At 55.9% G+C, this 12,458-nt stretch overlaps 2 protein-coding genes across 5 annotated transcripts; both read left to right on the top strand.

The window, feature by feature from the left end:
• The first annotated feature begins 1,641 nt into the window (after positions 1-1,641).
• LEFTY1 (left-right determination factor 1) lies at positions 1,642-4,845 on the top strand. Of its 2 annotated transcripts, XM_040968099.1 has the most exons (5): positions 1,642-1,891; positions 2,456-2,484; positions 2,587-2,702; positions 2,841-3,083; positions 4,441-4,845. In XM_040968099.1, the coding sequence occupies exons 1-5, from the start codon at positions 1,642-1,644 to the stop codon at positions 4,802-4,804; spliced, it is 1,002 nt and encodes a 333-aa protein (XP_040824033.1). In that variant the 3' UTR covers positions 4,805-4,845. The 2 variants fall into 2 exon arrangements, with proteins under 2 accessions (XP_040824033.1, XP_040824031.1); XM_040968097.1 differs by having other exon boundaries at positions 2,456-2,702.
• Positions 4,846-8,241: 3,396 nt separating this feature from the next.
• PYCR2 (pyrroline-5-carboxylate reductase 2) lies at positions 8,242-11,909 on the top strand. 3 transcript variants are annotated; one of them, XM_040968056.1, is made up of 7 exons: positions 8,245-8,486; positions 8,787-8,857; positions 9,734-9,913; positions 10,025-10,246; positions 10,442-10,534; positions 10,701-10,864; positions 11,364-11,909. In XM_040968056.1, exons 1-7 carry the CDS (start codon positions 8,420-8,422, stop codon positions 11,527-11,529), a joined length of 963 nt encoding a protein of 320 aa, XP_040823990.1. In that variant the 5' UTR covers positions 8,245-8,419; the 3' UTR covers positions 11,530-11,909. The 3 variants fall into 3 exon arrangements, with proteins under 3 accessions (XP_040823991.1, XP_040823992.1, XP_040823990.1); XM_040968057.1 differs by lacking the exon at positions 10,442-10,534 and having other exon boundaries at positions 8,242-8,486; XM_040968058.1 differs by lacking the exon at positions 10,025-10,246 and having other exon boundaries at positions 8,244-8,486.
• Positions 11,910-12,458: the final 549 nt, after the last annotated feature.

The raw sequence follows: 12,458 nt of genomic DNA, 5'->3' as shown, positions 1-12,458 counted from the left end.
CCTGTGAGGGTGGAGTTAATAATATGCACAAACATGGTCTGTAGCACTAGTCACCACAAAGTTCATGGTTAGTGCTATTCTTATTCACCACGCCCCATCCTAAGCACCCCCTGACTAGGGACCCTCCATGCCTGGGTCTCTGTGAGCACCTGCATGTGAATATGTGAGTAGTAATATGCACACAGTGTCCCTCATGCAGTCACAATTTTGCCCTGCCTGCCACCTGTATGGTTCCAATTTTAAGTATATGTGCTGCTGAAGTGAGCACTGCCATCCACGCATGAGCAGGACAGAAGCAGAGGGTGATATGAGTGACCTCTCGGTGTCGAGGCACGCCCACAAGGCACAGCCCCATCATACCTTCCTTCCTGCCTCACTGAGACTACCCCCTGTGTGCTGCCACCATTGACTCACCATCATGTGGCAGAATACAGCATAAGACCATCCAGAGATAGCACAGGCTTCCTTTTACATGTCCTCAACTCCAGCAGGGGCCCCTGGAAACAGCCCCCTTCCTGCACTGACCCCCCATAGCCAGGAGTCCACTCCATCTTGCCTGCAGGGCTGTACCTGAAGCCAACACCTGCTCCTCAGGTACTGGGCAAGTACCTGCTCAGCACTGGGAACAGGGCCTGACACAGAGGAAGCGCTGCTCCTGTTTCTGATACTTTGAGGAAAGTCCCAACCCTGGGAGCACAGACTTCAGGCAGACTCCTAGCAAGCAGGCTGTTCACCAGGGACCCGGTCCTGGGCTGAACACCTGCTGTTTACTGATTCATTCTGACAAATCCAGCCAGTCCAGAATGAGGATCTGAGCAGGCACTGGGGAGCTCCCACCCCAAGGGGTTCCCACTTCCTGTGTCTTTGGACAGGGCACACCTGTGGACAACCTTGACCTCTGCTTTCTTGATCACTATCCCTTGTGCTGTGTCTGGAAATCACCTGGACATGACAGTGCCCTGACCAGAACCCAGTGGTGTCTGGAAAGGGGCACCCTGGCTCTGAGGGTGAGTGATTGCCAAGAAACCTGCCTCATTGCTTCTCATGGGGTTTGCAGATTGCAGCTGCTTGGTCCCTGTCCTGGCTGGGGGAGCTCAAGGACTGTGACCTACTACTCAGGGGCTTAGGTGGTGCAGTACAGCGAACAGACAGGAGTGTGCACAGGCTAAAGGGTGGCATGGGACGGCACCAGGGGCTCCTGTGACAGTGGCCAGAGTTGAAAGGGGAGCCAACCACTTTCACTGCTTCCTTCATGATGAACCTACATGCAGACTCTCCTCCAGAAAGCGCCTGAAATAGCTGGCTAAGGGGCCTTGCTTCCACACCACAGTCATTAGGATAGAGCCAGGGAAGTGGAACCAGCACTAACAACATTGCGGAGGCCCGGGCTCCAGTGCCCAGTGGCTTCCACAGATCCTTGAGCCTTTTTAGACAGCCTCCTCTTCCAGGCTCAGGGACCTGTCTGGCTGCTGAGCTCCCAGGAGGTCCGAGGGGTGTGACCTCTCTCCCACCCCACCTCCCCCCTCTCTCCCTCCCACCACCCTAGGCCAGCCCAAGCCCAGCTATAAAGCTGGCCCAGCCTAGGCTCTCAGCACACCAGCCACACCCCAGACCCTCCAGGAGCTTCCTGGACACAGCATCATGCGGCCCCTGTGGCTCTGCTGGACACTGTGGCTGCTATCCCTGGCCCCGCCAGGGGCGGCGCTGAGCGGGGAGCAGATCCTGGCCAGCTTGCTGCAACAGCTGCACCTCCACCAGGCGCCTGTCCTGGATAGAGCCGACCTGGAGGGCCTGGCCGTGCCTGCCCATGTGAGGGCCCAATATGTGGCCCTGCTGCAGCACGGCCACAGGGAGCGTTCCCGCGGCAAGAGGTTCAGCCAGAACTTCCGAGGTGAGGCCCCCTGCCTAGCTGCACCCTGGCCCTGTAGGGATAGGACGGGGAGGGTGGGGACCAGAGCATCCCTGCTGTGTGGCTCTGGGGAGGCCCTGTGGGGCTTTGGATAGTGGCCAGGACCAGGGCACAGGAGGAAAAGCAATGCTCTGGGGTGGGTTGTTGCAGGGAACAGCCCCCCTGAGAGCACTGGGGGACAGGCAGACCCTGCTGGGGCCCAGTTTCCAGAAGGCCAGCATCGCCCTGCACACCTGGAACATCTGCTTCCCTGAAATGTGCACATGGGAGTGACTGGGTGGGCACAGGAAACACTCAAGTTGAAGACCATGTGACGTACTGTTGGGCTGTGGTCCCAGGCCTGCTGCAGCTGTTTCCCTGGGCATGGAATCTCCTCCAAGGGCCTCCCAGGGCCAGCATCCCACAGGGGATTCTCCAGCTCTTCCTGAGAAGACCTTGTCAGCCTCCCACTGGGACTTTGTCAGCCCTCCTGCTGTGTGAGATGGTCAGCCACCTGGTTGTGACCCCCCACTCCGAGCGCCCTGCTGACCTTTCTCCTGTCCTCAGAGGTGGCCGGCAGGCTCCTGATCACCGAGGCACACACACACCTGCTGGTGTTTGGCATGGAGCAGCGGCTGCCGCCTAACAGCGAGCTGGTGCAAGCTGTGCTGCGGCTCTTCCAGGAGCCAGTCCCCAAGGCCGCCCTGCGCAGGCACGAGCGCCTGCCCCCGCACAGCGCCCAGGCCCGGGTCACCGTGGAGTGGCTGCGCATCCGTGACGACGGCTCCAACCACACCTCCCTCATCGACTCCAGGTGGGGGCAAGGAGGGGCTGGGGTGTAGGCGGGGTGCGGGCAGGGGAATGTGGCTCTGTGTGTGCATGCTTGTGGGGCGGGGCGGGAGGGGTAGCCCAGGCCCCACCCCGCCCTGAGGCTGCGCTCTCTCTCTTTCAGGCTAGTGTCCATCCACCAGAGCGGCTGGACGGCTTTCGACGTGACGGAGGCCGTGAACTTCTGGCAGCAGCTGAGGGAGCCCCGGCAGCCGCTGCTGCTGCAGGTGTCTGTGCAGAGGGAGCACCTGGGCGCGGGTGCGTCCAGCGCGCACAGGCTGGTGCGCTTTGCCTGGCAGGGGGAGGCTGGTGGCATGTCGAGCGAGCCGCAGCTGGAGCTGCACACCCTGGACCTCAAGCACTATGGGTAGGCACTGGGATGTGAGGGCTGCGGATGCAGGGTGCTGGTTAGTCCAGGGTTTCTGTTCCCTGGACTGGCTGCTGCTGCTGAGCAGCAAGGTATCAGGGCACGATTTCCAATGGTAGAAATTTTGTTATTTGAACATTTCATGAAAAACATCCAACAATTTCCAGTGGACTTTTACGTTTTCATTGAGTCACATACATTAATCGTTTGTTGTTTATCTTCACGATAAGTCTTTGAAAAATATCAGCAGAAAATATTAGCGGAATCCTGTTCCTCCCACTTTGGTGACGTCCTTGTTCTGGGGACTGGGTGCCTGTATAGGGCAGTGGTTGTGTAGTACAACCAAACCCTGTTCCTATGGGTTCAGCCAGAGGTCAGAATGAAAGTACCCCTGTCTCAAACACGTGGATACTTTGCCCTTGAGCCTTACTCCCTAAACAGCACAGCGTAGGGCCTAGAGCTACAGCATTTGCATGGTATTATTATGAGTGACCCCAGGGAAGACGTAAGGGATCCGGGAGAGTTGTACAAGTTTTAAGCAGATAAGGAACGTGAGCACGGGTAGGTTTTAACATCTAGGCTATGCCGGGTGTATGTGTGAGGGGTGTCCTGGAATCAAACCCCTCATGGGTATCACCACAGAAGAGGTTAATAACGGGCTTCCTGGAGCGGGAGTGCCTGGCTTCCATCCAGCTCTGCCTCCTACTGGCTGCATCCTTCTGGTGCCTCACTAAATGCTGTGGGGGCTTCAGGCCTCTGATGCAAGACACGTAAAGTTGCACCCTGCTTCAAGGTTCATCTGAGGACGAAAGACAGTTGTCCCCTGAGGTGATACCTGGGAGGCACCTGGCTCCTGGGGACATCCTAATACATAGCGGCTGAGAAGTAGACACTTGAGCATTCATTCTCTATTGTGAATATCCAGCTTTTTAAAAAATATATTTATTTTTATTGCAAAGTCAGATATACAGAGAGGAGGAGAGACAGAGAGGAAGATCTTTCGTCCAATGATTCACTCCCCAAGTGGCCAGAACTGTACTGATCTGAAGTCCAAGTGGGTGCAGGGTCCCAAGGCTTTGGGCCGTCCTCGACTGCTTTCCCAAACCACAAGGAGGGAGCTGGATGGGAAGCAGGGCTGCCAGGATTAGAACCGGTGCCCATATGGGATCTCAGAGCATGCAAGGCAAGGATTTTAGCCGCTGGGCCACCACGTTGGGCCCAATATTCAGTTTCTTAAACTTGATGAGGCATGGATCACAAACCTCCTTCTCAGATGCGCCTCTAAGCTTCCTCCCGCGCCCCTCACCTCAGCCTTCCCAGGTGACCTCTAACCCTAACTCTGGTTGTCTCCGCACAGAGCTCAAGACAACTGTGACCCTGAGATGCCAGCAACCGAGGGCACCCGCTGCTGTCGCCAGGAGACCTACATTGACCTGCAGGGGATGAAGTGGGCTGAGAACTGGGTCCTGGAGCCCCCTGGCTTCTTGGCCTACGAGTGTGTGGGCAGCTGCCTGCAGCCCCCGGAGCGCCTGAGCCTCCAGTGGCCGCACCTGGGCCCACGACAGTGCATTGCTTCGGAGACGACCTCGTTGCCCTTAATTGTCAACGTGAAGGAGGGAGGCAGGACCAGGCCCCGGGTGGTCAGCCTGCCCAACATGAGGGTACAGAGGTGTAGCTGTGCCTCGGATGGGGCACCTGTGCCCAGGAGGTTGGAGCCGTAGTGCCCGTGTTGCTCCTGAGGCCTCTGACTAGACACAGGCATAGATGCAAGTGTTAATACATAGATTTTAATTGCACATTTAGCAAGTGACCCCATGCAGATGTAGCCCCATAGAGCTTTTGCCATCCTTCATCCTAAGCACTTACATGAGCGAAGAATACCAGTTATGTTAGGGAATCCCAGCGAGCTGAGCAATGGACAGATTTTGGGGGATGGGGGCAGGGGGAGTTCTATTCTCTGGCTAATTAATTCTTCATTGAGCACAGAACAACAATAACAACAACAAAAATGCTGCAATGAGAACCGAGGAAAGAAAACCGGTGCCCCCATCCTATGATGAATTAAGAACAAAAGAATGAAAATCCCTGCTTCTCCTAGATAAGGAGGATGTCTGAGAAAACGACTTCATCCCCTTGCAAGTACTTCTGGACTTTTTGAACTCACTCTAGTCCCCCCTTCTGTGAGAGGACACTAGGACAGAGGAAGCAGACTGCCAGCTGAGGGAGATGGATGCGGAATCAGTACCTCCCTGGCTCTGGAGCCTCATGGAGCTGCAAGCTGGGAACCCCGCCCCCAGCACATGTAGAAGACTTAGGGTCCCCACTTTCTCTCGCAAAGGAGGAGTGGGCTCCAGCTGGAAGATGCTGTGGGGCAGGGACCCAAGCCATCCCTGCAGACTCCCTGCTGCCAGTCCCATGTAGGGGATCCCATAATTACTGCAGGGACCACAGTGCCAGAAACCACTTGTCTTTACACAGTGTTTCTTTAATGTAGCCGAAACACATGCACGTAGAAAAGCTGAAGAAATAAAACAAAATGACGTGTCACTCTGTATTTCTGGGATTATTCTTTTTTTTTAATGCAACTTCTAATACTTTTTAAAAGATTTTTTTTTTTTTTTAAGAGAGGAGAAACCCAGACAGAGAAAGAGAGCTCCTCTCTGCTTGTTCACTCCCCAAACAGCTGCCTCAGCTGGAGCTCAGCCCATCTGAAGCCTGGAATTTCTTGTGGGTTTCTCTCTCAGGTGAAGGGATCCAAGGTCTTGGACCATCCTCTGCTGCTTTCCCAGGCAAGGAGCTAGATAGGAAGTGGCGCAGCCAGGACCCAACAGGCGCCCGTATGGGATGCTTGCCCTGCAGGCAGAGGCTTAAAGTCCCTTAGTTTCTCGGGTGCATCAAAGATAGGAATGACTGCGTTTGAAATTTTCATTTAGGATTATTTTCTCATACAAATCTCATTCCAAACATAGTATTACCTGCTCCTTGGGAAGCACTTAACGCTGCACTGGTGGTGATGGGAATGGGTGTGTGGAATAGCGGTGCGGTAAGCAAGATCCCTTCACTAAGCATTCACTGTGAACTTGTAACTACCCTTCATGTCAGAGTCATTCCTGTTCTTCAGGTGGATAAACTGAGGCTGAGGCAGTGCAAAAGTGTCGACTGTCAACACTCCTTCCCACCCCTTGCCCTGGGCAGGGGGCTTTGCTCAGGACACAGTCGTAGGGTTAGAATCTCTCATTGGAGAGCTGCCACATAGGGCAAGTTCCCTCCATGTACCTTTGAGTTGGACTCTCTACCTTTCAAGTAGATGAAAATAAATATTGTTAAAATATGTTAACAAATAGAAATCAGGCTTAAGATGTGTCTTACTACACAGAAAAAAATGCTGAGTTATACTCTAAAGGGTCACAGGTTTCCATTTCGAAGATTTATTTTCATTGGAAAGGCAAATTTACAAAGAGAGACAAAGATCTTCTATTCTCAGGCTCACTCCCCAAAAGGCTGCAATGGCAAGAGCTGAGCCGATCCGAAGCCAGGAGCCAGGAGCTTCTTCTAGCTTGCCCGTGCAGATGCAGGGTCCCAAAGCACTTGGGCCATCCTCTCTCTACTGCTTTTCCAGGTCACAAGCAAGGATGTGGAGCAGAAGTGGAGCAGGTGGGACATAAACTGGCACCTGTGCTTAGAGGTGGAGGATTAGCCAGCTGAGCCATTGCTTTGGCCCTGCAGATTTCCATTTTCATTGGTGGGATTAAAGGCAATGTGTGTTTTTTATTGGCCATAATCCCAAGTCTTTCTATCAGCATGGACTCTTTGTATAATGACAAAAATAAATGCAAAAATGTATGCAAGGTAAGACTCCCCCCCAAGAGGTTCCCAGGTCAGAGGGCTGGTGGCCAGTGGGCCTGCCTGCCCTCTCAAGGTCCTGATTGGTCTCCCGGGTGGCATCAGTTCTCACAAGAGATGTGTCTGCAGTTAGAGATAAGCAGGGAGGGAAGGCCTGAGGCCTGCAATGGAAGAACCCAGGCAAGTGAAGACAGAAATGAAGCTTCAGTCACTTTGCCTGAGGTGGATGGCAAGGGTACAGCGGTGGGCCAGGATGCAGGACACAGCAGCTGCACCCTGGAATGCTGGGGAGCCAGAGGGGAGCCAGGTCAGGCAAGTCCTGGCAGCCTCGTGGCTGTGCCTGCTGGTTCAATACATTGACAGGCTAGGGCGTGGGCACCCAGGGAGACTTGGGGGACATGGAGACATTGCGTCCTTGGCACCATGGAAGTAGCAGATTGGTGTGTCACCAGGGGATGGGGAAACAGGTGAGGAGTGGTGGTGGTGACAGAAGGCCTCCCCTCTCAACATTTCTCAACATCCCCTCACAGGCACCTGCCTTGGATGCTCTGGGAACCACAACACCAAGAAAATCGACCTTCGAGGTCTGCAAGGTCATTCTAGCAATGGCTACAAGTCAAACAAAACATCAAAACTTTAGCTCTGGAAAACAACAGCTCTCACTAAAACTCACCAAAATTCACCAGTTTCTGGCCAGCACTCAAGTCTCCAAACTTTTAGGGGAGCAAGAGCAACTTTGCTCCCTGTCTTAAGTGACCCGCGCTGGTTTGGGGGTTGTGCCAGCACTAGGGTCATCAACAGAGTCCTCCCTAACAGCCCAACATGCACACATCCAGAAGCCATGGACCCGGGCTAGCCTCAGACGTGAGAAAGCCAGAGACCTAGAAGAGACACAGACCCAGGGCAACCATGGACCTGGAAGTACAAGGCCAGAAACGGTGAGCTGGGATCCTTGTCTCACAGCCCCTGGGGCTCCATGCTTCCGCCCGCGGGGTCTCGTCCATCCCCCTCAACCGCCAACCCAGACCATTCTTCTCGCCTCTAGATCTGCCTGACGGCTCACCCAGACTTCAGCTGAGTGAGAACCCGGAGCCCCGGCAGGGGTTGACAGCAACTTCCGGCCTCGGGGCTCACGTCAGCCCGCGGCGCCAGCGGCTTTGGGTCTTATCCAAGGTTCCTCCCACTGGTCGAGCGGGAGAAGGCGGGCCTTCGGCGCAGAATCGATCGCGGATTGGTCCGCTCCGAGCCGCTGACTGAGGATTGGTTTCCAGGGCGTGGCGGGGCCACGTGGCCGGAGGCGCCGTCGCCGACGCGGCGAGAGCATCCCGGTGTGAGCGTGGAAGGGAGGGATCGCGCCAGGCTGAGCCCAGCATCGGTCAGAAACTGCCCGGGACCCCCAAGATCAGGCGTTTCTCTCCGCGCCGCGGGTGGGCCCGGCACTTGCTGACGCGGAGCGGGTTCCTGCGGCTGCCCGGAGGCGCGGACCTGGCACCATGAGCGTGGGCTTCATCGGCGCCGGCCAGCTGGCCTGTGCGCTGGCGCGGGGCTTCACGGCTGCAGGTGAGCCCAGGGCGGCAGGAGTGAGCGGGGCGGGGGGGGGGGGGGTGCGGCGGGCCCTGATCCGGATCCGAAAAGGTCTCCTCCTCATCAGCATGCATCAGTGAATAAATGGGGTGGGGGCAGTTTGAGCCCCGAGGGGTTGAGGAGGCTCTTGTTAAGAGCAGGTGCGCACGAGACCTGGAGTAACCAAATCTGGCACTGGAACGACTGTGGTTCTAATTTGGCTTCCTCAGGGAAAACAATGGGAATGGGATGGGGCTGAGGTTGGGGGTCACATTCCTCATCTGGCTCGAATTCTAGGCATCCTGTCGGCGCATAAGATAATGGCCAGCTCCCCAGAAATGGACCTGCCCACCGTGTCTGCGCTCAGGGTAGGCGGTGCCAAGAGGTGGTGGGGAAGAGGGTGGCGGGCCAGGCCAGGGAAGACCTGAAAAGAACTGAATCGTGCTGGCCTATGGCTGGCAGTGACCTCCCACCAACAACCTTACCATCCTCCCACCCTCAGGGAGTGCCTCCGTATGGGGGGGTGCACCCCACTATGGGACAAGAGGGGAGTGGTACTGGAGAGGATCCACCAATAGCAACAACATATGGAAAGTACAGGCACAGGAGCACCCAACTAATGAGTCATTCTTCTTTGACCACTGGTTGTGGGGTTTTAACATATGTAGTGCCCTGAGGCTGTTTCTTAGAATAGTAACTTTGTTATGCTGGGGCATGAATGCAGCAACCTTTTTTTCTGGTTCACCCAGACCCTGAGCTGTGTGGCTAAGAGGGTGGTAAATGAGGTCAGGGACATAGTCCCTGATGTTCCTGGCACTGGGAGACCTGGTTGCCCAGTTTGGGCCCACCTCTTGACCATATGGACTCGGTATAATCAACTGAACTAGCAGCTGGAGCTGGATGGGACCTGATCTGTCTTCGATGCACCCATTGGGTGCTGACATCTCACTTTCCTCTCACATGCCACGTTTCACCATGTGTGTCTTGGGTGTTAGAAGATTGGGGGCGGGGACTGAAGGGATAGCCTTTTTCTGGTTTCCACGGAGAAGTTTTCCAGGGCTTAACACCTGTGCTGACTTATTCAGTAGTAGCAGCGAAAAACTTTGTGTCCAGTGAGGAGACAGGGCAAGAAATTGTGGGCAGCGTTGGCAGAGTGAGCTTGGCCAGGGTTTAGCCGCTGCAGGGTGGCCCCGGGTTCAGCTAGGCTGCTTCAGCACCAGGCGCTTGGCTGTCTCGTCCTGCAGAAGATGGGTGTGAACCTGACCCGCAGCAACAAGGAGACTGTGAGGCACAGTGATGTCCTGTTCCTGGCCGTGAAACCACACATCATCCCCTTCATCCTGGACGAGATCGGGGCTGATGTGCAGCCCCGGCACATCGTGGTCTCCTGTGCGGCCGGAGTCACCATCAGCTCTGTGGAGAAGGTGCCCTTCTCAGTTCTGCCGCCCCTGGGAGTGACCACCAATGGGTGGGGGTGCAGGGTGGGGGTTGTAGGGTGCAGGCCTCTCACTCAGCCCCGTGTCTTGCTGCTGTAGAAGCTGATGGCTTTCCAGCCGGCCCCCAAGGTGATCCGCTGCATGACCAACACCCCTGTGCTGGTGCGGGAGGGGGCCACGGTGTACGCCACAGGCACACACGCCCTCGTGGAGGACGGCCAGCTCCTGGAGCAGCTCATGAGCAGCGTGGGCTTCTGCACCGAAGTGGAGGAGGACCTGATCGACGCCATCACAGGACTCAGTGGCAGCGGGCCTGCCTATGTGAGGCCTCCCCTGCTTTCTCAGCCTTCCGGAAATAGGGGCAGTGGAGTGGGCTGGGGACAGGGCCAAGCAGGATGTGGCTGGCTGGCTGGTGGAGGCAGCTGACCCTGGGAGCTAGTTCTAGGATCAGAAAAGGAAGACCCCAGGGAGGGCATTGAGTAACTGCTACCTGGGGCTCAGTAACTGTTTCCATAGGCATTCATGGCTGTGGACGCTTTGGCTGACGGTGGGGTGAAGATGGGCCTGCCGCGCCGCCTGGCAGTCCGCCTGGGGGCCCAGGCCTTGCTGGTCAGTACTTTTCCTCTTGCATGTTTGGGATCAGGGTGTGAGGTGCGGGTCCAGAGGGTAGATCAGAAAGCCGCGATGGGGATTGGGCAGGTGCAGTGGGTTTGGGATAGCTTGTTCCATGAGCACCTGCAATATCCTCTCCCCTTACTGTCCCTTTCTGCCATAGGGAGCTGCCAAGATGCTGCTGGACTCTGAGGACCATCCAGGCCAGCTCAAGGACAATGTGTGCTCCCCTGGGGGGGCCACCATCCACGCCCTGCATTTCCTGGAGAGTGGAGGCTTCCGCTCTCTGCTCATCAATGCAGTCGAGGCCTCCTGTACCCGAACACGGTAGGTCTACCTCACTCCCCCTCTCAGTGCCTGGGCTGGGCACCATCTTGCAGACCCTGCCGTGCTGGGGGCCATGAGTGGTGCTGGAGTCACCACAGCCTGTTAAACTTCGTGTAGTGAGGGGTCTGCAGGCCTCATCAAGCTCTCACTGCGTTTCTGACAGCTGTAGTGCATGTAGATTTAGGAAGCTGAGATTCAGAAGCAGTTTTTCCAAGGTCAAACAACAAATAAGCAATGAGAGCAGGATTCCACTTCTCACCTACGACTCCAGACCTATCATTTTCCATACTCTTTTCATAGGATGGCAGATTCATCGCTCTCCGCCTAGCTCAGTGTGAATCAGATAACTCAGACACACCGGCACTTAGTTGCCGAGGGTTGCTGAGGACCCGGCAGGGGCGTTGGGTTTGGGCTGTAGGCCTTGGCGGAAGTGGAGCAGCAGGGCCCAGGGGCTCCCCACACAGGGGAGCTCTGGGCTTCACGTGGGCTTTATCTGCAGAGAGCTGCAATCCATGGCTGACCAGGAGAAGATCTCCCCGGCGGCCCTGAAGAAGACCCTCCTGGACAGAGTCAAGCTGGAATCCCCGACCGTGTCCACGTTGGCCCCCTCCAGCACAGGGAAGCTCCTCACCAGGAACATGGCTCCTGGAGGCAAAAAGGACTGAGCAGCCCAGAGCCCCTGGCTGGGTGACGAATGCTGGGGGTCATACCCAGCCCTGCTCGCCACCCACCGTGGGCATCAGGCCGGGGGACAGCACTCAAGCCAGAACCTGGCTTGGCAGACATGCCAACGCTGCGTGGCCTGCAGCTGGGGCTGCAGGGTCAATTGGATGGCAGCAAAAGAGGCTGAAAAAAAAGCTTGATCCGGCTTTTCTGCGAATCAAAAAATGGAGTGAGCAACTTAGAATCGTCCCAGCCAATCAGAAGTGCACGGAATTCGACTGTGTTTACATTTACTTTTGGCTTTGTAGGTATTCCAATTGGGATGCATTATTCTGTGCTAAATTTTAACTCCTCTAGTAAAATGTATTTTTTATTCTGCTTTTCTCATGCTCCATATAGTCATCATTATGGAGGACTTCTCAAGTATCATTAGTTCTGTGGGCGGGTCACCCTCTGTGGGGAAGGGTTAAGGATGCTGGGAAATGAGGGCCCTGGCCCAGAGGGCTGTCATCTCTGACGTTAGCCATCGCTGATGGTGAAACGGCGCCAGACCCCCCGCTCCCCTGGCCCAGGGAAAAGCTGGCTGTCCCCCACAGACCACATGGCTGTCAAACCAGCCCTCTCTTCTCTGGCCTGGGGGAAGTAGTGCGCATGTGTACTGCTGTGCTGTCAGTAAGTGGTAGGGCTGTGTCCTTAGCCCCGAGCCCGGCCTCCCGGAAGCCTGGGCTGGGTTGCCAGCTCCCTGAGCTCTTGGTGAGTTCCCTGCGCAGGCTTACGTGGACCTGGTGCTCATGCACATGAGTGTGCTGTCTGCCACACACCCAGGTTGTTTTGGACAGGTGTAGATGGTGTGAGCATTGGGACAGTGGGCTAAGCTGCCTATAGCAGCGTTCCATACCAGTGTGCTGATTTGAGTTCTGGCTACTCAAGT

Source organism: Ochotona curzoniae, unplaced genomic scaffold (genome assembly GCF_017591425.1).
Source record: "Ochotona curzoniae isolate NIBS_2020 unplaced genomic scaffold, NIBS_Ocur_1.0 scaffold_4683, whole genome shotgun sequence".
NCBI classification, from domain to species: domain Eukaryota; kingdom Metazoa; phylum Chordata; class Mammalia; order Lagomorpha; family Ochotonidae; genus Ochotona; species Ochotona curzoniae.
The sequence above is the reverse complement of the archived record's forward strand: the minus strand, read 5'-3'. Positions and strand labels throughout refer to the sequence as shown.

Coding starts and splice junctions, on each gene's coding strand:
- PYCR2 (XM_040968056.1), top strand. CDS start 8,420: ATGAGCGTGGGCTTCATCGGCGCCGGCCAGCTGGCCTGTGCGCTGGCG. Junction 8,487..8,786: donor GCGGGGCTTCACGGCTGCAG/GTGAGCCCAGGG, acceptor CTCGAATTCTAG/GCATCCTGTCGGCGCATAAG. Junction 8,858..9,733: donor CCACCGTGTCTGCGCTCAGG/GTAGGCGGTGCC, acceptor CTCGTCCTGCAG/AAGATGGGTGTGAACCTGAC.
- LEFTY1 (XM_040968097.1), top strand. CDS start 1,642: ATGCGGCCCCTGTGGCTCTGCTGGACACTGTGGCTGCTATCCCTGGCC. Junction 1,892..2,455: donor GTTCAGCCAGAACTTCCGAG/GTGAGGCCCCCT, acceptor TCCTGTCCTCAG/AGGTGGCCGGCAGGCTCCTG. Junction 2,703..2,840: donor ACCTCCCTCATCGACTCCAG/GTGGGGGCAAGG, acceptor TCTCTCTTTCAG/GCTAGTGTCCATCCACCAGA.